We start from the raw sequence: 26325 nt of genomic DNA on the forward strand, positions 1-26325 counted from the left end.
CCTGTGACAATGTGAAATATAGAACAAATGTTTGGTAGCACTGTTATAGCTGCTGTTTTTGTCTTTTGAGTGTGTTGCCCATGCTACAACAGAAATTTTGTAAGGCAAACGAAGGTACCACTGACAAAAATATAGAAAAATGGTTTGGTATTCACAGCTCAGGATCTGCTAGCAACTGAGTGTTTCTCCATAGCAGACAATATTTAGATCATTTAACAAAATTACGTTCTGCAAATGAAATTGTAACTGCACAGGCCAAAGGCGGCCCGAGACCAAGGCGGATAGCACGGCCACGATGGATGCGAAGACCGAGGGCGAGTCGATGCCTTAAAAGGCAGCCAGGCTGGCCCCACGCCCTCCCTCGCGTCGAGGGCGGCCGGTTCGAGGGAAGCCTTGTGCGCCGTTCTGCCCAGGAGATGGCGCCTTTCCCGAGTCGGCCTGAGAGGCGGGAAAAGGACGGGCTCAAGCCGTCGCGGCGCCTTCCTGTGCAGCGGAACCCGCGGCAAGGGGGCCAGGGCCGGAGTGGCGCTTTTACTTTCGCTTTTCTTCGTGGCGTAGCGCTGACGTCGCGGGACCTCCTGGTTGTCTCTTCTTCATGGAGCCCCCGAAGGCAAGTCTCTCGGCGTCCGGCTTGGGATAAAGAGAGTCCCCCGCTCTGCCCTGGCTCTTCTCCCTCATAAACAACGCACCGCACTCCTCCGGCCGCTGCTTTTTTCCCTCTCTGCTTTCTCTCCACTCCGCTCGCTTCCACTGCGCATCGAGTCATCCATTCCACTTTGCTCTCTCTTCCGTTCCGCTTCTTGGTCTTTTAAAGAGTTCCGTTTTTGAGGTGTTCATTTTAAACTTCTAAATTTTCCCACCGATTTACAGCCTTTCTCCTGATGCCTGGCCCCTCCAGCCTCTCCTTCCGGCCCAGGCATCTGTTCCTACGGCTACCACTGTTTCCTGCACGGAGCAAGCTCTTGTTTATGTAAAATATTTATATTTATGTGCCTCTATATCTCCTTGCGCTCAAGGCGGCTAGCAAGGCAACAAAGAAGTTGCAAGAACATAAAAAGTTATAAACAGGTCATTACAAAGTAAGATGGTGCATAGAGTAAAAACGTAGCCAAATCTGCCACAAATGTTTGTAATTCCGCGTTTGATTATGGTTGTGTAATAAATGCAACTTTTCTCATCGTTGCATCTCTGTGCTAGAAAATACTGATTTATAAATTTCTCCTTCTGGGGCAAGTCTTGTTTCATCACTGCATTTCCATGTTCGCTAGAGCTGACTTTCTAAGATGGAGATGGAGTCACTACCAGGGGAAAGATGGTATAATATTGAATTCTGTATATTAGGGGTTACCGAAGGCATTTTGTCTACCTCTGCACCTTCCACCCATGCCATCTTTCCGGCAGAGGTACTAGCTTTTGAGCAATTCTGCCGGAACTTCCTCTGTCAATTTGGCTGCCCAAGCAGTAAAAACTACCCTTCTACTATGCCCTGAGTCTTTTATACATGATATCCCCAAAAGTAATATCCTAAATGTAAACATTTCTTAAAACTTAGGGGCAAAATTGTGTGTTACTGGAAAGTGTCTGCCAATTTTAGATGGTTCCACCTTTTTCTTGGTGGAAGGGAGGGAACCAGCCTTTTTAAAAATCCTTTAGGTAAATCAGGTGTATGCAAGCTCACTTCTGCCATCATTTGGTTCTGTGTTCATAATAACATAAACTAAAATGTATAACATATGATTGAAGAGTGTGGAAGTATCGTTCTGACCCATGACCATAACTGCATAAAACGTATTCCTCTTAAGACACGTTCAGTAACCAGTGAATCATAACTTGATGTTTATCACAATAGTATAGGTATAATTCTGGAGGTGGGGGATTCTTGGTCAGATCCCCCATGCTTTTTGGGGTTGTTGACCATTTGCCGCAGACCAAGCTGCTTCTCATATTTTTCTCTTCCACCTCACAGCATTTTGATGAAAAGGAACTGCAGTGTAAAGAGTGGGACCAAGTCGCTTTCATGCCACATTCTGACTCTGTATGCAACCCCCTCATTGGGAAATGAGAGATTGCCCCATGGCCCACAGTTATTTACCTTTGTTGAACCTGATTGGAAGTTTGGTGTAGTGGTTAGGAGTGTGGACTTCTAATCTGGCATGCCGGGTTCGATTCTGCACTCCCCCACATGCAGCCAGCTGGGTGACCTTGGGCTCACCACGGCACTGATAAAACTGTTCTAACCGAGCAGGAATATCAGGGCTCTCTCAGCCTCACCCACCCCACAGGGTGTCTGTTGTGGGGAAAGGAATGGGAAGGCGACTGTAAGCCACTTTGAGCCTCGTTTGGGTAGGGAAAAGCGGCATATAAGAACTAACTCTTCTTCTTCTAAAGTACCATGTTGCTGCATACCTGACAGGCATCTTTCCAACCAGGAAATCTAGATTTAAATATGACCCAGGCAAACCAATAAGCTTCTCTATGCAGACTTGCTCAGGATCTCACTTGAACTGTACTTCAACCCACACAAAGTCTTTTCTGATTTGTTTGACATCAGATCTGTAGCCTTTGTGTGTGTTGTGTTGGCATGCAAAGTAACAAACAGTTGTTTTGCATGGGTAGTAGCCAAATTTAAACAAGACTTTGAGCTTACAAGGAAGGCTTTACGTGCAAAGTATTATGTTTGGTTCTTTTGCCTTGCCCATGACTTTTTTAAAGCTGATGTAACTTCACTTCACATTATAGAGGTAGATGTAGCAAAAAAAAAAAAAGCAACAGGGTTTGAATGTCATCCACTCCACCATTGACCAGCCTTAATCAAACAGTTGTGCCTAGTTCACAGATAATGCTTGTTTCCTTTTTAGCACAAAATTATTTATCCCATATACATCCTCAAGAACTATTTAGATGGAACCTAACTCTAGTAATAGCAGGACTTCTTACACAGGCAATATCCAAAGAACTACTTCAGGTACACCCAAATACTTGGGCATGCTTAGTGAAATCTTTTCCCCATGTTTCTTTAAACAGTAAAACCCAATGTTATATATTATATAATCAATATTACATATCAATATTATATAACATGAGCCTCTTGTGGCGCAGAGTGGTAAGGCAGCAGATATGCAATCTGAAACTCTGCCCATGAGTTTGGGAGTTCGATTCCAGCAGCCGGCTCAAGGTTGACTCAGCCTTCCATCCTTCCGAGGTCGGTAAAATGAGTACCCAGCTTGCTGGGGGGTAAACGGTAATGACTGGGGAAGGCAATGGCAAACCACCCCGTATTGAGTCTGCCATGAAAACGCTACAGGGCGTCACCCCAAGGGTCAGACATGACCCGGTGCTTGCACAGGGGATACCTTTACCTTTTACCTTTATTATATAACATAATCATCAGTTTCAGCAGAGGCTTTGCCACATGTCAGAGAGCTGTTACTCAAACCCAACGTTTCCTTAGGTATTATAGTTGCCAGGCAGTGGCTAGCAAGTATTGGAAGTTTCCAGCAATTCCTAGAGCTGCCCATTGTCACTTCCAGGCAGCTCTAGGAATCACACAGAACTCTATATTGTGTGTAGTGCCCCCTCTCCCCGGACACTTAGGGCATTCACTTACCTTGCCAGGGAGCCTTGCAGCCAGCTGCTACCATACACAACCTGCACGGAACTGCCCTCCGCCACCGACTGTGCAGCCTCCTCCTTCGCCAGAGCAGGCTCCTCCACTGCCCCAGCTGGCTACCCCGTGGCTGCCAGCTTTGCAATACTGCTGCTGTGGCCTCCACTGCCATCGCCACTGCCTAAACATCTGGTGGTATGGGCGCAGCCACAGCAGCGGAGGCCATAGCAGCACCCGTGGAGGTACAAAGCTGGCAGCTGTCAGGCAGTCAGCTAGGGCAATGGAGGAGCCCATGCCAATGATTGAAGATGTTGTGTTGGTGGCAGAGGACGGCTGCCCTGCACAGGTTGCTTATGATAGTGGGTGGCTGCAAGGCTTCCTGGCTAGGTAAGTTAATGCCCTAAGTGTCCCAGGAGGGGGAACAGTGATTGCAAACCACCCACTCCTTAACTCCAGCTGCCACTCCACCCTTTCCTCCTGTGCCCCTGGTGCCTCAGCCACCAGCAAGGGCCAGATTGATTCTCAGAAATTTTTTGTTGTTAGCTAGGAAGGTCAAGCTTAACCCTTTGGGGTTTTTAAAGAGATGATGACAATTTCCACTGATTCCCCCCTTTCACACCCATTGTGCACTTGAGTCTTCAGAACTGTGTGATCATATATGCTATATGTAAAATGCTATCAAGTTGTAGCTAACTTTTGGCAACTCCTGGGGTTTTCAAGGCAAATAATGTACAGAGATTATTTGCCATTGCCTGCCTCTGAATAGCAACTCTGGAGTGCTTTTAGAAGTACCTGTCATTAGAGTGCTTTTAGAAGTGCCTGTCATTTAACTTGTGTTTTATTTATTTGATATAGCTGGTAGAAGAGCTTTCTGATCCTACATCATTGCAGATAGATGAACACAATGGAGAGGATCATGGGGATCAACTGGATGCAAAGCCAGACAGAAGAGATCGATTATCAATCTTTGGAAAGTAAGAAGCACTTTTTAAAGAAACTTTACAGTGCCTTTTTCATTAAAGGGCTTTGTCCCAATTCTTCTGTGATTCAGTCATTCTCTGGGGTTTTTTTGTACTAGATAACTCTGGACTAGGATTGCCAAATTCCCTATGGGGGCATGGAACGCACTGTGCCTAGGTCCAGTTGCACGAAGTCCGGAGAATTATTTTTTAAATTGCAGTTTCAAAAGCGTCTACCAGAAGTGACAAAGGATAACTCTAGCAGTCACTGACAACCCTATACTCTCACCATAGATTTTCTGATGATTCCTGGAGTGAACCTTTGTTATTTCCAGTTTTTAACATGCAGACCCTACATGGCCTGTCCACAAACCTCCTGCTGGTTACAAGGCATTAGACCTGCTGAGAGACATATATCATGAACATGCTGGTTTATAAATTGTTCTACTTATTTCTTTCCCTGTTCCATATATCATATTCTTGGAAACTGCAAAAATAATCAGATTTGAAATATAAATACATTGCATGTATGTCATTCTCCTTAGAGTAAAGGAGAGGTAAACAAATAAAGTTGTAATAATTTAAATGTCATAGGATTATGCAGATAGAGAGCAAAAAGTTAATATAATGAATTAGCAAATAAGCAATATGAACTATTTTTGTTATTTTCTTTTTATTGTATGTTTTTCCCTTCCTGGGTGCTTTGCTTGGAAGCAGGCCTCATCCCACCACCAATCCTTTCCCAGACCAGCAACACAAACATCAGCCAGCAAGGCTCCCAAGCATCCTTCAAACATGTGGTGACAAAAACACAAAGGGAACACTTTTAAAGGCAAACAGCAATGCCTGCAAGAGCTTCTCCGATGACCAAGCAGAAGATGGAGGCCCGCCCCACAGGGTCGTCAGCTGAGACATTCCAAGCTGCTTTTAACTCTTTCCATCTCGTGCAGGAAGCTGTAAAACTGGGGCAGTGTCAAATCTAAATACACAGGCTCAATTTGGTTTCCTTTAGTTTGGTTTCCTTCTTGCAGTTTCAGCTGCAAGAAGATGCTCTCCCCTTTCTCCAGCTTGCTGCTTCCTGCTGTAACTCCAAACTTCCACTCCATGTCTATGAGCTGATTAACCAACAGTGTATGTCCCATGGCCAGGTGCAAGAGGGCAGGGAAGTTTTCCTTTCACTGTTCTTCAAAGTACACTGCCTTCTCCTCAGTCAGTCCCAGAGCAATAAGATCTGTTCTCACCTGCTCTGCCGACAGAGCCTGTTTGAGAGCACTGGTTGGCACCAACAGGAGACTCCTGGTGATATTTTTCAGAGGTCCCAGGCTGGTCTTGTTCAGGGCAGCAAAGTCAGAGAGCTGAGCAAGAAACCTTTCAACCTCTTTAGGCTCTCCCAGAAACTGAAAAATCACTTCGGTTAAGGAAGCAAATTGCTACCCGCTGAGCAGCTACAAGACTGTGCTGCCCGGCTCAGCCGCCCCGCACAAGAGCCCCATAGCCACTGCCTCCTCCTCCTCCGCCTGTGAATTAATATGAACTTTTAATAAACTTTTTCTAATGAGTTCAGGTTAGTGATATGCCCAACTACATATTATCCACAATCCACAATTTCATATAATGTTATCGATCCAGTCATGTTAAGAAAATCTGCTTCCATTGGATTCATGCATTTTAAATCACGTGATGTTGAATGCTACTTGAAGAATAATTTGGAACATATAAATAGGAGCAGAGACTAAGAAATAGTGCTTCCTACTACTCCATTCTCAGTGAGTAATCATAAGCATGTCAGCTCAGAAGTAAGTCCCATGCTATTCAGTGGGGCTTGCTTCCAGGAAAATGTCATTAGAATGGTAACCTCAATGTTTATTCCTGCTCTAGAATAACTAGCATCTACATGCAGTTGTGTGTAATGGATTGTTTGACTTACAACAAAAACTAAGATTCTACTTCATGTGAAATAGCAATTTGTGTTATCTCACTTTCCTTACAAACTAGATATCATGTTTAACATTAAAGTGAGTGAGAGAAGTGGTGCATAAAATGTCAATATCTCCTGCACTCATCAGAACCTTTCCAGATGAGGAGGGCATTTGCTCCTCATCATAATTTTTTTTGTGCCTGGTCCTTTGTATCCTTTTAAGGGTGATCCATAGAGCATGCTGAAGAAGGGGGAAAGGGCCCAATAATACAGTGAACTGCAGTCTGTAACCATTAATGAAGCCAGTAAAGGGGTGCTGGGAGAAGCTGGGACTCACCGCCTAACCACCAGCTGCCCCATTCCTGATTGGCTGTCCATCCAACAAGCGGCCAATCAAGAGGGATGTCCCGCCCCAGTCACATCCCCATTCAACTTCTTTCATTTGGTAAACAGGAGCTGGGAGAAATGGCAGAGGGCCTGGGACTATGGCCCGGTGAGGGGAGTGGGGAGGGAGCCCCAACCAGCACTCCCACTGCACTGAGGAGCTCCATCCGCAGCCTTGCCAAGCCTTGGTAGAGTTCCTTGAGCAGTAGGAGGAGTGGACTGCCCCCCCCAGCGCTCTCCCCCCTGAAAAGGACTCTGCGGGCCATTTTGGGGCAGCAGGAGCAGAACGGACTGCCCCCCCATCATTCACACACTCGAAGATGCCTGCTGAGGCCTCTGCAGACCTTTTAGGGGTGGCAGGGGGAACTGACTGCCCCCCAGCGCTCCTCCTCTCCAGATCTTGTCTGCCCTGCCTGGGGCAGGTGGGGGATGGCCTAGCTCCCATTGTATTCAGGGATACAACGGGCTTTTCAGCTAGTCTACAAATAAAACAATGTTTGTCAATTAGAATGCCTTGCTTAGAAGTTATGATGCTATACTCTAAATGAAATTTTGAAATATTACATTTCAAGAGTAATTTTTTCTTAATTCTGTGGCTGTGATGCTGATATTCTAGGTGTTAATTTGCATTAAATTGCTTTTAATTTATTCCCTCATTACTCAGAAGTAAGTTTTATTTGTTATGGGTAAAACACTCATAAAAATGGGCTCTGCTGAGCAACATATAAGGTGTGCGTAACCTTACATACAAGTAACTTTGTGCATTCTATCCACCTGTCACTCACATGGGATTCTCAGTTTTACCTAATAGAAGTGAGACCCTGTTCAGCTTTACTTGTAGGGTGACCTGTTCTGCTTTACTTGCCCCAAAATATGTTCTTGTTGACAGCATGGGATATCGATGGTTTAAAATGGGCATTACTTGTTGTCTCTTCCTTTACATTGGTTCAGGTTCAATCAGGAATCTTCTTAGGAACTTTCTGGAACATATTGGCAACTGCTCCTAATTTCCCCCTCCCATCTGGTTACACAACTGAGCACAGGTTCTCATGATTTGCCCAATTACTCCATTCTTGTCTGGAGTCTTTAAAATGATAAGGATGGTGGTTGCAGGAACACTGAAATCATGAACTAGGCCTTCTAATATTCACATTAACTATAGAGGGGAAATTAGGGTGCTTAGCTTCACAAAATATTATATACTTTCTTGAAAAAGGCTTTACCCTCAGGTTAGCATAGAGAAGAAAAACAGTCACAGGTCTTAAAGAATTCAAACATTATTTTGTCTTATGCTAAGTCCGACCAGCTCCATATGGTCAACTCTGATTGGCAGTGGCTCTCCAAGGTCTCTGGGCTTGTAAAAACTGGAGATATCTGGGATTCAACCTGGAATCTATTCCCTGCAAAGCATGCGCCCCTACTACTGAAGATAGTATAGAAATCCTTATCCATTGTTCCTCTTAATATTTGTGAAACGGCCTGGGGGGTGGAACGTGTCTACGGTGTCCGAGTTGGAATAGGGCCAATCAGGGTGCAGCCAGCAAAGCTGGCCATACCCTGATTGGCCTTGTCCCTACAGCTCCTTCCCTCCTTCCCTGGACGCTAGACACATTGCTTTCAGACGTCTAAGAGAGACAGAGAAACAGAGAGACAGAGAAACAAATTGCAAACCAGCCCTGATTACCTGCTATGCCTCCTGCCAATGAGGGAGAGAGACAGACCACAAACTGTGAGCCCCACACTGCAAACGAGCCTTGATTGAAGGAGCCCTGATTACTTCCTATGGCTTCTGCTGCTAGAGAGAGAGAGATCTGCGCCTGCTGGTGTCCCCTGGGTCCTAGTGCCCAATGCATTCCTGGTTGCAATGGGCTTTCTTGCTAGTTTGATAAATAAAGCTATAACCTATAGTTCTTGTCTGCAATTTTGTTCTTTTTTAAAATTTGGATGTCTGACTGGCCATATAAATTTGAAAGCATGGGGAAATGGTTCCGTGCTAGCAGACTAAAATACTAAGTTTTGAGCAGGCATTTTACTGTATGCATATACTGCAAGAAGCTTAAAGTAGAGGTACAAAATGGCCATTCTCTTTAAAACCATCTCTTTAAACCATGTATTTAGAAAACTCTAAATTATTGATTGATAATTATCCTCTTTATTTTTTAATTTATTTTGGGATTTATAGTCTGCCCTATCTTTGGGAATCATGGTGTCAGCTATCCTGCAGCACCTCTACCCACTTGCTAGCCCCTCTCTTCACTCTCCTCCTTTCTCCTAGTCATGGAAACCCGTCCAAAAAAATTTCTTCGCCCTTCCATCAAGTCATAGTGGCAGGAGTTGCACTTTGGCCAAAGTAACGCAGTGCTGCAAGATGTATATGACTGGATTAAGCAAATGATAGACTAGGAAATACAGATAACTAAATTTATGGAGGATGGTGGGTGTAAAAGTCAGACAGATTCCTGTTTTCTGCCCACTAGAAAGATTGAATTGAAAATTAATAGGTCACAGCATCCTCAAGAGAAGGAGTGGCACACTTTTCACACATGAGAAAAATGCTAAGCCTTTACATCCAGAGGACATCAAGGATTAGAAATTCCAAGATCCTTTTCATAGTCTTTCACTGCTTAATTCATGTCAAAATGGTCTGAAAGACAAGTCTGTATGATTCAGGGATTGTATTGCTTTGGCCTGCAAGGAACAATGCAAACCAGTCAGCATATTGCATCTGAGGAGCTGTTGTGTGTCTGCAGCCTTCATTGCCCAAATGCTTGTTGAAGAGATGTATAGAGAGTCATCATGGTCCACATTGACAGTCTTCTTTTATAAACTAGATATCATCTCCTCAGTTACCACAGCTTTCAGCTGCTGGGTCTACCCACAGGTGATCTGATTATTTTCATTTTGTTTTAGTACGGTCAGAATATCTGGGTACAGTCCACCATGGTCTTTTAAAATGGAGTCTATTGTATATGCTGATATGTCCGGTCTGTTTTTAAATGGGGTTTTAATTCGGACAAGCTGTAACCTGCCACAAGTCAGTCATTAGACTGGTGGGCAACAAGTCCAATCCAATCACCATCATCATCATCATCTCAGGTTCTTTTCATCTGGGCGCTAAGGAAATAGCCTGGCCCACCAATTGCTTTTTTTTTGTGGTAGAGGAAAAATGGTTGCATTTTTAAAAGACATTAAGTCCAGGTTTTATTCCTACATAGCTGGCTGTATGATTCAAATATTATTTTAATGTTTCATGGGGTCTATGCCATTGCTTCTGGCATGTGCTAACTCTCTCCAAGGTTTGCCAAGATCCAGGCAGTGCCTGGAGATCTTCCAGAATCATAGAATCATAGAGTTGGAAGGGGACATACAGGCCATCTAGTCCAACCCCCTGCTCTATGCAGGATCAGCCCTAAGCATCCTAAAGCATCCAGAATTACGACTGATTTCTAGACAAGGATTAGTTCCCTGAAGAAAGTGGCAACTTTGTAGGGAGGACTCTGTTGCATTATACTCTGCTGAGATCCTCCCTCTCCCCAAACCACCCTCTCCAGGGCTCTTTCCCCAAGCTCCATGCTATTATTTTATTAACTATTTATCATATGTTAGAATTACACATAGGAAGCATGTAATAAAATAATATATGTAGCTAATTGTGATGCAGACAGCTTGGGCAATACCCCTAAATGCTAATATCTAAGTTTTCAAACCACTGAATCGCAGGTAGGGAAAGAGAGTGCAAAGAGTTCCGTCACATCTCCCTGGAAAGCATGACACATTCCATTGACAGATGGAAAATAGTCTAGTGCGCTACACATTCTAACATGTAATAATTCTCTAATTAGCTGCGCTCCACCACCACCACTACTCTTCCTTTTAGAATTTGGGATTTATGACCCTGTTTCCATCTGATGAAACAAGTATTCTAAGGAAGCTGATTTTTTTTTTACTATAAACTGTTTGTTTTATTTCCACTAGATGGCAGGCAAATATAATTTTTGCGTATGACAGAAAACCACTGCGTAAAACCGATGTGATTTAGGTTTCTACAATTTTAGAAACTATTCAAACCTTTGAGAAATTAGTATTATCTTAAAAACTCTGCTTGTTACAGTGATATTAAAATATGTAAATGTATGTTTAAAAATTAAATCCCAGTGTTAAAAATAAAGGGGGGCCATTTGCACACTTTGCTGGGAACCTGGGTGTGATCTTTGACACCTCCCTTTCCATGGAGGAACAGATTGCAAAAGTAGCCTGGCTAGCGTTCTTCCCCCTATGCCAAGCCACACTACCAGTACCCTACCTAGTCCCAGAACACCTAACCACAGGCAATGGTCACATCTAGGCTGGATTTCTGCAACTCGCTCTATGTAGGCCTACCCTTATACCTGACCCAGAAATTCCAACTGGTACAGAATGCGGCAGGTAGGGTGCTTATGGGAAAACCTTGAAGGACCCATATTCGGCCCACATTCCCGAAAGCTGCACTGGCTATCAGTTGACTACCAGATCCGGTTTAAGGTTCTGAGAATCACCTTCAAGGTCATACGCGGTCTGGGCCCCGAGTATCTGAGAAACCGTCTCTCCACCTATGCCACCCAAAGAGCTTTATGCTCCTCAACCGCCAACAAACTAGCAATCCCTGGCCCCAGGGAAGCTCATCTATCAATGTCTAAAGCTGGGGCATTCTCAGTTTTGCCCCCAACTGGTGGAACAAGCTCCCAGATGACATCAGGGTCCTGTCGGAACTGAAGAAATTCCACAGGACCTGCAAAAAGGAGCTCTTCCTCCAGGCATTTGGTCAAGACAGTTGAATAAGCCTCCAACCATCAGCCAGAAGCTCCAGAAGCCACAGTGCAGTCAGACCAAACTGTTATTTATTGAGTACTGTTGTTATTACCCTGTTGATACAACTTTTTCACTGTTAAATAAGTTTTTTATATGTGAACTAGAAAATAAGCCTGCTGTAGTTAGAATACAGCGGGCGCTAGCCATGAGCTCTGCGGGCCCCCCCTGTCGCCATGGCCTACCTGACCCAGCAGAGTCCAAGCAGGTTTGTGTGCGGGGCGTGGGGGGGCGCGATCACGGGGCCGCTGATGGCGGCTCTTCCACTGCCGGCAATCACAGGGCCTGTGGTGCGGATTGCGGCGCCGCTTCCTGCGCCGATTGCAGCTCTGTTGGCCGGCCTTCTGCCACAGCCTGTGCCGCGGGGCCGAGCTCCGGCGCGACTGCCGGCTCCATTGCTGCCTCCGGTGTCTCCGCTGGCAGCCCCGCTTGCGCCACTTCTGCCGGTCCCTTCGGCTCCGTTTTTCTTCTGCCGGTGTTCTGCTGGGGCCGGCGCGACCGTCGTGAAGGTGAAGGAAGGTCCGGGGTCTCCGTTGGCCAGCAGCCCCAGCAGGACACCGTCAGAAGAAAAACGGAGCCGCAGGGACCAGCAGAAGCGGCGCCTCCTTGGCCGCCATTGCCTCCAGCCGGCGGCAAGGGTGCTCCCTTGCCGCCGGCTGTAGGCAATGGCGGCCAAGGAGGCGCCACTTCTGCTGGTCCCTGCGGTTCCGTTTTCCTTCTGACGGTGTCCTGCTGGGGTTGCTGGGGCCGGCGCGACCGTCGTGAAGGTGAGGGAAGGTCCGGGGTCTCCGTAGGCCGGCAGGCTGACGCGGCGAGAGGCGCTTCGCGCCTCTCGCCACGTCAGCCCGCCGGCCAGGGAGCCCCCGGCGCGGCTGCCAGGAGCTCCCCCTCACTGGGCTCACAGCGGCGGCGGGCGGCAGCAGCTCCCCTCCCCACTGGGCTCACAGTGGTGGCAAGCGGCGGTGGCAGCAGCTCCCCCCCCACTGGGCTCATGGCGGCGGGCGGCGGCTCCCCCCCACTGCAGTGCCCCCTACCCCACCCTATAAAAAGCATTATTCAGAGCAGCAACTGCATGACCCAAATAAAATTCAAAGGAGTGACATTTACTTGCATATCGATTTCACTTTAATTCATTCAACAAAATTGATTAACCTCACCGTGGCAGCAACGGGCCCTCTCTCACACATAAGTGGGAGGTGGAGAGAGAGAGAAAGAGAAAGCTCCCGAAGGGCCGGGCGAGCGAAGGGGGGGGGAGGGAGCAGGGGCCAATCCAATCAGGCTTTGTATACAGCCAACCACAGTACTGCACCATTGTACAGTACAGTACAACATAGAAAATGTCCAGCAGTCAAAACCCTATCAACCCTATCATGGCACCAGCAAAAAGAAAGAAATATGATGCAAGTTTTAAACTTAAAGTTGTAAACTTTGCCATGGAACATAATAATTGTGCTGCTGCAAGACAATATGGAGTAACAGAAAAGATGGTTCGGGACTGGAAATCAAATGAAAAGGCATTAAAGAGTATGCCAAGGGGTAAGTGTGCATTAAGAAGAGGCACCCCACACTGGCCAGAACTCGAAAAACATGTAGCAGACATGGTGGCTCAGCATCGTCAAAACGGTTATGTGGTGACACACAATACAATATGCTTGTTTGCACTTCAGTGGGCCAAATCTAACCCAGATCACAGCAACAATTTTAAGGCCACTATATCCTGGTGTAGGAGATTCATGGCAAGGCATGATCTGGTAATAAGGCAAAAGACAAAAATTGCCCAAAAATTACCTGCAGATCTGGATAACAAAGTGGATAGTTTCCATTGATACATAATACAACAGCGCACTAAACATGGCTATGCGTTAAATAATATTGGAAATATGGATGAAACTCCAATGAATTTTGATATGATTGGAAATAAAACTGTCCATCAAAAAGGTGAAAAAACTATTTTGATAAAAACAACAGGACATGAGAAGTTTTACAGTGGTACTAGCATGCACAGCTGATGGCAACAAATTGAAACCTATGATTATTTTTAAAAGGAAAACAATGCCAAAACTCAAGTTCCCTGCTGGTTGTTTTGTGCACGTGCATGAAAAAGGCTGGATGGATGAGGAGGGCGTGAAACTATGGCTGGATAATGTATGGAGCAGACGACCAGGTGGTCTACTTCAAAAACGTAGTCTGCTTGTGTGGGATATGTTCAGAGCTCATTTAACTCCCACTACCAAGGAAAGGCTTGCGAGAACAAAAACAGATGCAGCAGTTATTCCTGCAGGATTGACATCATTGGTACAGCCCCTAGATGTGTGCCTAAACAAGCCATTTAAAGATCGCATTCGAGAACGGTGGAATAAATGGATGGTTAGCGGCAAAAAGTCATACACAAAAGGAGGAAACGTGTGCTCCACAGTTGGATGTTTTGTGCCAATTTGTCATAAAAGCCTGGAATGATATTGATGCACAAACAGTAATCAAGTCTTTCATAAAGTGTGGCATATCAAATTCATTAGATGGTATGGAGGACGAGTACTTGTGGCAAGATGAAGAGGAAGCTGAAGCTGAGGCCATATCATCTGACATGGAATTAGATCCATACGATGACTGCCTCGCAACTGTATCACAAGATGTCATTGATGAACTTTTAACATCAAATGACGAACAGGAGTTTGAAGGCTTTTAAAGGGAAACTGTTATGCTAGCAAACTTGCTAGGGACTTGCCCGGCACTTGCTCTCTCCCTCTATTTGTTATCTTCCTTCTATCATTGACAGTTCCAGTTTGGTTAACAGATGAGAAAACAAACAGCATGGCAGCTCCCATAGGTTTATTGTTCCATTCAGCTTTAGTGAATTAGCCTCTGGCATTTACTATTGGCTGGTATAATAAAGGATGGGGAGGGGTCTTAGCCACCTTCACACTATTTATGAACATTCCTTTGGGAGCTCAGAAGGGGGGGTGTCTCCAGAAACATGTTACCTATCCCATGGTTTTGCTGATCCAGATTTAATAAACTTGCACTGTTTTATGTTTACTGTACATGTTTGATAACATACAGCCTTGTGACAATTTTTCTGCATGTCATAAGCATTTGAATATAAATTAACATGTTGAAATCAAATCTGATGTTCTTTTATGTTTTATTTGGTGTGTGGAAGGTGTGTGGAAGAGGGGGTAGTCTTATACGCCGAGTATATAACAAACTCTATATTTTGAGTGGAAATGTTGGGGGGTCGTCTTATACGCCCAGTCGTCTTATACACCGACAAATACGGTAATAGTTAGTGTGTGATTTTTACTCTGTTGCGTTTTTTTAATGCAGGTCTTTGCAAAGTGAGGGTTCATTTCCTTGTTCATTAATTTTAAAAAATCCTTGGAAGCACTGGGCTGCATCCACACGGCTTACAGTGGAGTGAAGCACCTTATTCTTTTTCAGATCGGTATATGGCTTGTACTTCCAAGATACATGCAGTATTATATTGCAGATCCTGAGCATTCATTGGTATCATTTCATTTTTTAATGCACATTTCGGGTTAAGAAATCTTTTTTTAAAACCTATTGGTTGAAGGTATCTACATTCGGATGTCATGACTAATCGGAGTTCACTTGAACTTGACTTCTGGGTTTAGTCTCAGTGCTGTGCGTAAGAACCAGAGAAGAGGTGAAAAGAACTAAGGTTTGTTGATGACTGTGGCAATGAGCCCTAGTCTCTAATATAATTTATCTTGCCGGACTTTGACCAACAAACCTACTATCCATTATATCGGGGGGGGGGGAGATTTCATGTAATTATTACCTTGATTGTAAGTAATTTGGCCACAACTCAAAATGAGTCTGAAGTTAAACACAAGTTGAATAATAATAAATACATATGTGGCATTTATGTGAATGTATTTATTTATTGTTAAATTTCTATCCCGCCATTTCAAGGACTCCAATAGCCTGAGGATATTTTCTCCATCAAGAAATGTATTTAATCATTTTCTAGATGACTTTCTTAATAAGCTAGTATAATTGGATAATGGGGGGAGGGAGGTTAGGTAGAAAAGATGTATTTAATCATAGTCCTGATTCCTACAAATAAAGAAAAATACACTAATCTCTTAAGCACTTCTTCCTCCCCTGCACTGTCACAACACAGTAGTGATAGAATCAGTGATACCTATTTTTCTGCGTGTCAGCAGGAGTGGAAGAGACCTACATGACCTCAGCTGCTTGCTAGGCCATAGTTATGGAGGTTTCAATAGTCCTATAGAAAAGTCCAGCGTGACCCATTGCTGACACAGACAAATGCTTGGGTCTGTGAGCACACTGTAGCCTGCTTCACTCCCTAGTGTAGTACAAGCATGGTGGGATGCTGGTGTTATTAGAGAAGATTAAACCTATTTCTCAGCACGAGGTGAACGTATTTTTCAGATGCAGAGTGGCGTACTGCTTGATGAAAAGCCAAGGTATTGTATACTGTTTCTCTCATAATTAGCATCATGAAATAAAACTTAATATGTTGTTTCTAGTTTACTGGCAATCCAGAGGCATGTTCTTGTAAGGCACCTTTTTGGACCTGCTAAAACAAAAGAATACTGGATATAATTGGAGAAATCGTTTGTTCCCTTGGAAATAACATAGCTTTTGGGTCCTGGCTCACATTATGTTTGGGAAGTGATAGCCAGTGGAGTATGGTTCCTTCCAGTGCTTGGATGATGTGGACAGTCCTTAAGCCTCTGGTACAACTCTTCTTTACATTTGTGTTGGCCCACTTTGCAGGAGTGGTGACATTGTGTCATGTTATCTGAATTACGCATATAAAATGAGAAGAGTCTGTTTTAGGTACTGAAAACATGTTCTGTTTCAGTTATAAACAAACAAAAGAGCTTCATGAATGGTTGGAACCTGGAAATTGTTAGAAGGTGGGGCTAAAGAAATTTTTGTTACAACGAAGAGCCAAATGTTTTTAAAGTAGCAAAAATTATGAATGAATGGTATCAATTGAAGCCCTAGCTTCACAGTAATAGAGGATATCAAAAAGGCATTTGGTTGTTCGTCCAAAGGACAATATTATTCTGAATGTGCATTACATGGGGTTTAAACATTTTGCTCCTGCTACAACTGATAAATTGTCCATGGCCTGCAGGACTGTTATTTTGCTGTTTCTACACCTGATGCTCTTTTGTAAAGGTAGTAAGTTCTTTGTGTATTACAAAATCTGGTGGGAGTATTTGTTGAATTTACTTGCATATCTTAATGGCAGGAAGCTTTTATGGGGACAATCTTTCACATAGTTTTTAACAGATTAGAAGCATTTCTGCCTATGTGTTAAACCCTGATGAAGAAAATATGTGAATTATGAGGGTTAACAGTTTAATGGATATCCGTGAAACACAATAAAAATTGCTAAAAGAAAGAGTGATTCTTTAATTTTGAGAGCAAAAGAGAACTCACTTGATGTAAGTGTGGTTCCCATGGTGTCTTTTTCTATGATCATATGGCTGAAGTGTGGACGTACATCATGTGAGGTATATAAATGACTATTTGCATGTGCTACTTATTTACTTCTTTAGTCTTTTGGAGAACCTTCTTTGCATAATGAAGGATCATATTACTTAGGGTTTACACTGTCTTGTAAAGCTAAACAATCTTCTAATTTAGAATCCAAGAAAAAAAACAGGCAAGTTGGAACAGATTGTTATTTCAGATCTCTTCTTGCATTAGTTTCTTCTGCATAGAGACAGGAAGTTCATCCAAAAACTTCTAAGTTTTAGGAAATTTAAAAACTATATAAAATTCTAAAGATATAAATATTTTGAAAACACATTCATAAAATTGGGAGGGGCTGTTAAGAGCAGAGGGACCTGAAACAAGACAAAATACATATATTTTAAAAAGTAAGCACTTTGTTCACTACTGACATCTTATTCATAATTATGAAAGTGCCTTTCTTTGTTTCAGGTCCACAAATCAGTATCCCATTCACAAAACAAAACAATGATGAAACAATTGACTAATGAAAGCAAGAATTATGAAGACTTTAAGAATTTTTACCACTTTTTTCTAATTCCTTAGTTTATGGTATACACTAGTGCTGTACTCTAACGGTTGATACTGCAGTGTTTTATATCACAGCAAAGGGACAACAGCACCTTTTCTCTCATCAGCTTTATGTATAGCTAACTCTTTCAGTGGTAAAAAGTCTGATTTTTCTAGTAGGGTTGTGGGTTGGAAAGTTCCTGGAGATCTGGGGGCAAAGCCTGGGAACCTGGCATTTTCTTTATGTTTCTGTAGTCTGGAGATCAGTTATAATTTAGTTATAATAGTGATTACCTGGAAGTTGGCAATCCTAGCTGTACATAGGAGGAACTTCGGAATGTAACAGAGATCTTCCATGTAGGAATTAGAAGGAGTTTGATGACCTCAGTTTATTAGTTTGTGGATGAAAGCTCAGGAGCTAAAGGTCATCCATATCACTAACAAGAGTGTTTGCCTAGCGTATGCAGCAGAACTAAATTAGATAGGGATTCCTGAGGTTAGAGTTCTTTTTCCAGCAAGTCCCTCTCTCCTCATGGGCTTGTGACCAAGATGGTTTGTTTTTAATTTCTTATTTAAAACATTAATTAGCCACTTGCATCTGGGCAGCTAAATACAGCAACAAAGCTCAATAAAATCCATAAAAACCACCAGTTTAAAGCCAGTAACGTAAAAGTGGAGGAAGAACTGAAACAAATGGAACCCTTTGATATAAAATTATTTTTATTTCCTTTTTTGCCTGAATTGTTTTAGTTGCCTTTTTTGCCCTAAGAACATATTGTATTAATTAGCTGTTAAGGTATGATTACCTCAGATAATTCTGAAAATTTTGTGTTTGATAATGGTAATATGAAAATTGTTGAAAAGATACAGTTCCAACATGAATACAATTAGAATCAATAATACCCACTACATAATAGATAGTCCTAACAGCAATGGTATTGAGGGTGATATGATCCCCACTTTTTGCAATTAACATAATTTTTACATTCATATTATAACAACATAATCATAATTCAGACAGCTTTAAACTAAGCTGCATTCAAATAATATAGCGGATAATGCTGAGATTTAAACTTCTGAATTGTTTTCTTTTGCTCTTGCAAAATTATAGAAATCTGAACAGTTGCAAAAGAAATCTTGATTCAGTAGCAGATAATTTTAAAAGTGAACCAAAGATGATACCAGTTCAGTTTGCATGCAGCAAAAACTTTAGTTGCTGCAGTTTAACTAACTGCCAGAAAACCTAATTGACAGAGTAAAAAAACAATTCTTCAGCCGATCTGGGGGCAGGGAGCACAACTTTTAGGGGGGAGAATTACTGCATGGTACTGGGGAAGGGTTAAATTCTATATAATGAATGTAAAAGTAAATGTAATTTGCAGGTTAGCAGTAACCCAATTTTTATGCATGGAATATAATTGCCCCCCCCCTCCAAGTTTTGCTAGTGAAAATTTGCTAGTGAAAATACATATAATAGTAAAGTTCTACACTAAGCTTGGAATCACTATATGGCCTCAGCATTGCAATCCATTAGAAATCTCCCATCTATGTCCTATTCATTAGAAATCTTCCATCTATATAATAACCAGGCCCAGCTGTGATTAGATTCCAAAGTCTGACAAGATTGGGCTAGCCTGAACTATCCATAGGTTACCAGACCCCCCCCCCCCATGAGGCACTAATTCACCACCTATCACTTCACCACCCATAAAAGGGAGGAACATCCAATGTGCCTGCCTGACTTCATTGTGAGCCAAAAGAGACATAGGCACATTCAGGTGACTCTGTGCTTTGGGAGCAAAAACTCTGTGCTTTTGTCCAAAAAAACAGAGCATCACCCTGATGTGTCTCTATCATTTATGGGTCACATTGAAAGTCACACAGGCACATCGCTGAATCGTCAGGTGGAACTCCAGCTCCTAGTAAGCCCCATCCTCCACCGGCTGCCATGGGGGACATGGCAATTCTAGCTTTCCAGGTGATGGCATTATGAGATATAAGATTGTTTTAAAATCTTTATTTTAAAAAAAATATTTACTTATTTATTGCATCTTGAAAATCCATTGGCAGAAAATTGTTTTAGATTATTCATTACTATAAAATATTTCATAGCTTCTTTTTAAATAAAATAAAATAAATGAATGGGGTGGGCCAAGGGGAAGGCATTTCATGGTGCCATGGAAGAGAAGAGCTACACAAGTCACATTCCATGAGGGAAAGCTCTTGCACCTTTGCATCCACAAAAATGCACTGTCAGGTCCATCCTTATATCCCTACCACAACTCAGAACAATAGCTAGAATGTAAGAATGGCAGGAGAACCCTGAATTACGAATTCCTACTCAACATGAAAAGCTGTTTATTAATTAGTACCTAATTGATTTACAATGTTCTTACTTGGTTAAACATGATTGTCTAGTAAGGGCATAGCATAAGTGCAACACAAATAAAAACTGAATCCCCAAGAATTCTCTCCACGTCATAACGAAAGCTGTAGTTCCACACAGGGCTAATTGCAGAGCCATTGGCACCGAAGCTAGGGCATTTAAAATACAATAAGAAAATACAATGTATGATTCGCTTTAGGGTTGGGTGCTGCGAATGTATGCCGAAATGCACACCATTTCCCATGCCTCCCCTCCCCCCCCCCCCTGCACCGTGACGCTGGCTTCTTCAGGCAGGAATGGCTACTTCAGACACCAAAGTGCCCAACCCTAATTCACTTACAGGAATGTGGGGAAGTTGCTGCGATCAGGAATGGGCAGATAATTACAATCAACAATTAATAGAGGGTATTATGTAGTCAGAATAGGGTTGTCAATTTTAGGTTGGAAAATTCCTGGATTTTGGGGGTGGACCCTGGGGACGGTTCACAGCAGCCAAATTTTGGGAAGGGAGAAGAAACATCACTGGAGCATAAATGCCAGAGAATCCACCCTCCAGAGCAGTGGTCCCCAACCCCCGGTCCGGGGAACAGTACTGGTCCATAGATCAGTTGGTACCGGGCCGCAGCTCCTCCTCATCCTCCTCCCTGACTGGTACTTCGGGGGCTTCCCTGCCACTCTGCCACCGGCTCACCTTTGGTGCTCTCCAGCGGCTGCAATGGCTGGGGCTCCCCCTCTGCATGGCACTGCGCAGCTGCTTCTGGGAAGTAAGGGGTGCCAGCGGAAAAGCAAGTAGAGCAGGGGCTCAGGTGGCGTCGACGTCCCTCGGCAAAAGACTACCCCCCTTGGGCCTCAATAAAATTGTCAAGCATTGACCGGTCCCCGGTGATAAAAAGGTTGGGGACCACTGCTCCAGAGCAGCTGTTTTCTCCAATGAACTGGTCTCTGGCTCTGTAGATTCTTGTTATTCAGAAAAGTCACCCAGCCGCACCTGAAGGTTGACAACCTTATGGCTGAAGTATACTTTTGTTGTTAGATGCATTAATTTTAAGAATAGGCTTTTCTAATTGCATTATACTTTCTGCCTGCAGAACTTGTACTAAACATGAATGAAACTACAAAAAGCAAATGAAACTATAGAAAACAATGATACGCTTTGAGTATTCTTGAGCCAATTGTTTTTATAATCTTTGGCTTTGGCAGGTAAATAAGGGAAATTCCCAAATCTGATATTTTTTTATAATGCAGATTAGCTTCCTGAATGACCTGCCAAGCCTTGGAGAAATGACAAACATTTGCTGTAACTGCCTAGGTATCTTTTAATAATAAGGATCTGCTTCTAAATAAGGGCCAAGTATGGGCTTCCTTACTGTGCCATTCCAAGATCCACAAAATCGGGGCAAGCTTGGGTAGCTGAGGCCTGCACATATGCAGTTTAGCTTGCAACAGAGTAAGCAGATGGGGGAAGAACATTGCAAGCAAACTGGATAAGGCATTTTATTAATTTCTTGCCAGCTGCATAACATTTCACTAAGATTCCACCACTATTCTGTCTGCAGATTTTAAAATTCTGGGTGCAAGACAAGGGTCAAAAGTTCTTAACCTTTGGTTTGAGGCTTACTGTCTAATGCAGGCCTTCTCAATGTTTTTACCATTGAGAAACCCTGGAAACATTCTTTAGGCTTTGAGAAACCCCAGAAGTAGTGCAGTCGTGCAGAATATGGTTGGGAAGGATAGCTGTATACCTGGGGCTCTGTCCCTTCCCACCCCTCTCCAGACCCATATATGGTCATATCACCCAATAAATGTTTAACAGATTTTAAAAATATATTTAAAATTAATTCCACCCATTCGGGAAACCATTCCAGGGCCGTCAAGAAACCCCAGGGTATCACAAAATCCTGATTGAGCCTGGTTTAGGGTCTGTAAGTCTTCTGATTCACCCAGGATGTTAGTTTTACAGCAAACAAGTCTGCTCCATCAGCTAAGCAAAAGCAAACAACTATTCTCCCAGGGTTTATCATAATTAATCTAGAAAGCTTTGTTTGCCTGCAAATCATTGTGACTAATATGCAAATAAGTCCATTCTGAACTCTCCCCAGAAACTAAAATAACTTAATTGCTTTGGTCACATTATGAGAAGACAAAATTCACTGAAAAAAAACAATAATGCTGAGAAAAGTTGAAGGCAGCGAGAAAAGGCGGGAAAAGGCGGGACAGAGAGAATCCTGGAGGCGAGGGAACAAAAAAATTATCTGAGAGAGTGATTTTGTGTAAGAAGCAGTGTTATTCAGGGATACTTTGCAATTAATATTTACTTAGCCTGCTGCTCCTTACAAAAGACAAGGTATATACATTGTTTGCTGACAAAAAATTACTGTTGTGTGTGTCATTGCTGAACATGGCTTATTCAGAAGGGAGGCTTGTGGGGACAAAAAGTGAACCAATTCCAAGAGTCTCCTCTTGGGCCCATTATGCACGGCCGCCGGAACGGCGATTTTGGGTCACATGGAAAACGCGGAGGGGAAGACGCGAAGCACACCGGTTATGCACGGGACGGGGTGCGACGGCAGCAAAACCCAGAGTAACTGATTATGCACGCGGCGATCCCGGCGCCGCTTCTGGTTGCGCCCCGGTCACCCGGAAGCTGTGCTTTCTTCCGCGTTTCGCTAACACGGCTTTTTCGGCAGCATGCACCGAAGCTGCGGTCGGTTGCAGCCGGCTCCGTGCATTATCGGTGATTTTAGTCGCCGCCATTCCACCCCAAATGCGCGTTATTGCCCCCGTGCATAATGGGTCTTGGAGTCACCTTGGAGATTCCAGTTAGTACAAAATGCTGCAGCTGCATGTAAAAGGTTGATAGGTGTGCTTCTTTTGTGTAAAAATCATCACGTTTTCATTTATAACCTATGTAGCTATAAAGAGACATGTTTGGTTTGGCCCCCTAAGTCTTGTTTGCATTTGCAGCCTTTGTTCATTGTCGAGGCAGGTATCTGCTGTCCAATGCATTCCCCCAGCACTAGGTGCTTTCCAGCTTATTGAACAATGCAGTCCTGGCTTAGTGGAAGCTTGTGTAAAATATTTATTTATTTATTTATTTATTTATTTATTTATTTATTTATTTATTTATTTATTTATTTATTTATTTATTTATTTATTTATTTATTTATACCACCATTCTTCTAGAGATCTCGGGTGGTTCACAACAGATAAAAACACTAAAATATGCTCTGCAGTAGCCTGCCACTGACATTCAGAACAAACAAAGGCAAGCCTGAGTATCCCAACCTATATGTTTGGAATTTTTTGCAGTCAGAGTATCAGGAAGAGTGTTCCTAAATGTCAGCCAGACCTGTTAGCCTTTCCATTATTATGCCACTCCATCAAGGGAATAGTACACTGGTTTACTTCCAGAACATCCTGAACTGCCTTTGTTGGCTTGGCGAATCTAAGTGGTCAATACTTGTGTAATCAAAAGGTCCCAAAGACAAATCAAGATGAACAGAAATAAAAGGGGCACTTCTACTGGGTGACCAGTATACTGTTTTCCCCCAGCTTAATTTGCTTAAGAGAGACAGCTTGGTGTAGTGGCTAAGAATGGCGGTTTCTAACCTGGCAACCCAGGCTTAATTCCCCTCTCCTCCACACGTAGCCAGCTGGGTGACTTTGGGCTAGTCACAGTCCTGCTAGAGTTGTTCTTACAGAACAATTTCTCTCAGAGCTCTCTCAGACTCACTTACCTCACAGGTTGTCTGTTTTGGGACAACAAAGGAAAGCTGCTTTGAGACTCCTTGGGGTAGTGAAAAGCAGGATATGAAAACCAACTCCTCCTCCTTGTCTTAACAAAATGTTTAGAGCCTTTTCCATAGGCATAATATGAATAAAGCATATGGCACCCTTGACTATTGGGGAAGGGTTGTAACTTAGTGGAAGAGCCTCTGCTTTGCTTGCAGAAGGCCCAGGTTCAGTGCTCGGAGCTTGAATTCATAAAAATATAGTAAGAGATAAGAAAGACCTTAGCCTGAGACCTTGGAGAACCACTGCAAGTCTGAGTAAACAACACTGACCTTGGTGGACCAAGGGACTGATTCAGTGTAGGGCGGATGCATGTGTTTATAATATGAAAATCAAAGTGAATCCTTTAACAGTAGCATCAATTGATTAATAATCTCTATCAATCATAACAACTGTATTTTAAATATTAACATTAATTTGTGTTTCCACAGCAAAAAAAAGAATGGACAGGAACAACATCCAGATCCAAAGGCATCTTTCAGTAACCACTATCGAATTGTTACCCCAACATTCCGGTATAGTATGGACTACAAGAAAGTTGGTAAATGCATTATTATAAACAACAAGAATTTTGCAGATAATACAGGTATGTTTTTTTTTCTTTTGTAATATGATTCTGGGTTCTGGATCTATATAATAGTGGTTTTTTAATTGCATGATTGTGGCTCAACACAATCAAAGCCGACACAAGGATGACCATGAACCAACTAAAAGAAGCGGTCATTGACAGAGACGCGTGGCAGAAACTTTCCTATGGAATTGCCGAGGGTCAGACATGACTGAACGGATGACATCATCATCAATTTCATGAACAATTAATATTTTAAATAATGAGGCAACCTTTAACAGGATGTTACCATATGCATTCACTCAGAATTTGTATGTAGACACAATTTTACCTGGCTGTCATTTAACATTAGTCAGAAGTTTAGAGAAATTAATCAAACAAACAAAATCTTGCTGTCATCAAAATTAGTGTCATTTGGGCTTACCTAACCATTTTCATTTATAGTCAGCAGCCTGAGTTCTACAATCCTTTTCATTCATGAATATGTTCATCCTCTGCAAATCTGCAGAAAATTACTATATGTTTCTGAAGCAAACTGTGATCATCTTTGTTTCTTATTAGGCATGGGTAGAAGAAATGGCACCGATAAAGATGCTGGTGATTTGCAAAAATGTTTTCGAAATATAGGGTTTGATGTTGTTGTCCATAATGATCAAAGCTGTGAAGAAATGGAGAAATTGCTCAAACAAGGTAACGATGGAAGTTTATTATGTAAATTTCCTAATGTGGCAGCAGTGAGTTGATTTAATTAAGAAGGCATATCATGATCTTCTTTCTGTAAAAATTTAGGAAACTGAAAGGGAGTCTAGTGCATAGTATAGCCATGCTTTGTAGAACCCCTTTAAAAAGTCTTGCCAATTGCAGTATTGTAAAAAGAAGCTGAATGGCATTTCCATTGTTTAACAGGAAATATGTTTGATTTATAGCTGCATGTGAGAACCACAGCGATGCTGCTTGTTTTGCCTGTATATTTTTAAGCCACGGAGAGGAGGGTCTCATCTATGGCACAAATGGAGCTATGCCAATCAAGATTTTGACTTCATTTTTTAGGGGAGACAAGTGTCCAAGCCTTGTTGGAAAACCTAAACTATTTTTCATTCAGGTAAGGCATTCAGTCCTGGCTACAAATCATTAGTTAGAAATAGTTTTTCACTGAGTAAGATTAGTAAACTGGAAACTCAATGACTGAAAACACAATTCCTCCTGATAGGTTGATGGGAACTGGGCACTCATTGCAGGTTAATTCCTCCTATCCATCAAAGAAATGGAACAAGCTGCTTAATCATTTGTTTATGGGACAGCTGACCCCCTCCTGCTCCTAGGTCTGCCTTAGCAGCATGGGAACAAGTTCCCATGAGTTCTGGAAAGCTTAACTTTGCGTATTAATAGCAAAATAATTTTTTACATTTTAATCTGCCCTTCCCCAAAGGCTCAGGGCAGGTAACATATATAAACACAGTAAAATAACAATAGTTGATATAGTAAAACATTCTGTAATCAAATTAGGGGGGCAGTACATGTCAAATATGGTGACACTTGAGTGATGCAGAGAGGCATCACTTTTGGCCTCAACCACAGGCCTTGTTAAACTCTCCTAACTGTCTATATCAGATTATTAATCTCTTGATATGGGATACCTCAGCATTGTTTTGGGTTCATTTTAGATATAGTACAAAAGTAAAAATATTACTAGAGACGTTGGGCCACATGTATCTTTTATTACAATATAATTATTTACATTGTAACACTGACTAAAATGCTATTTCCATCTATTGATTTTACATTGATAATTAAACAAGAGCAATTTCTTCAGCTCATTATTTCCTGCAAAAAGTAAGC

The 26325-nt window shown here is 42.7% G+C and overlaps 1 protein-coding gene and 1 pseudogene across 2 annotated transcripts in view; one reads left to right on the forward strand and one right to left on the reverse strand.

The window, feature by feature from the left end:
• The first annotated feature begins 402 nt into the window (after positions 1–402).
• The window catches only part of CASP7 (caspase 7), a 32222-nt gene continuing 6299 nt past the window's right edge, over positions 403–26325 (forward strand). Inside the window, exons 1-5 of one of the 2 annotated variants that reach the window (XM_077349803.1) lie at positions 403–610; positions 4463–4581; positions 24350–24504; positions 25048–25176; positions 25413–25588. In XM_077349803.1, the coding sequence (XP_077205918.1) occupies positions 596–610; positions 4463–4581; positions 24350–24504; positions 25048–25176; positions 25413–25588 (594 nt within the window). In that variant the 5' untranslated portion in view covers positions 403–595. Of the gene's footprint in view, positions 611–4462; positions 4582–15965; positions 16168–24349; positions 24505–25047; positions 25177–25412; positions 25589–26325 lie in introns of those variants that run through there. The other variant, XM_077349804.1, reaches the window with a different exon arrangement.
• On the reverse strand, positions 5469–6059 carry LOC143843545 (COMM domain-containing protein 7 pseudogene; annotated as a pseudogene).

The sequence above is a fragment of the Paroedura picta genome, chromosome 8 (genome assembly GCF_049243985.1).
Source record: "Paroedura picta isolate Pp20150507F chromosome 8, Ppicta_v3.0, whole genome shotgun sequence".
NCBI lineage: Eukaryota > Metazoa > Chordata > Lepidosauria > Squamata > Gekkonidae > Paroedura > Paroedura picta.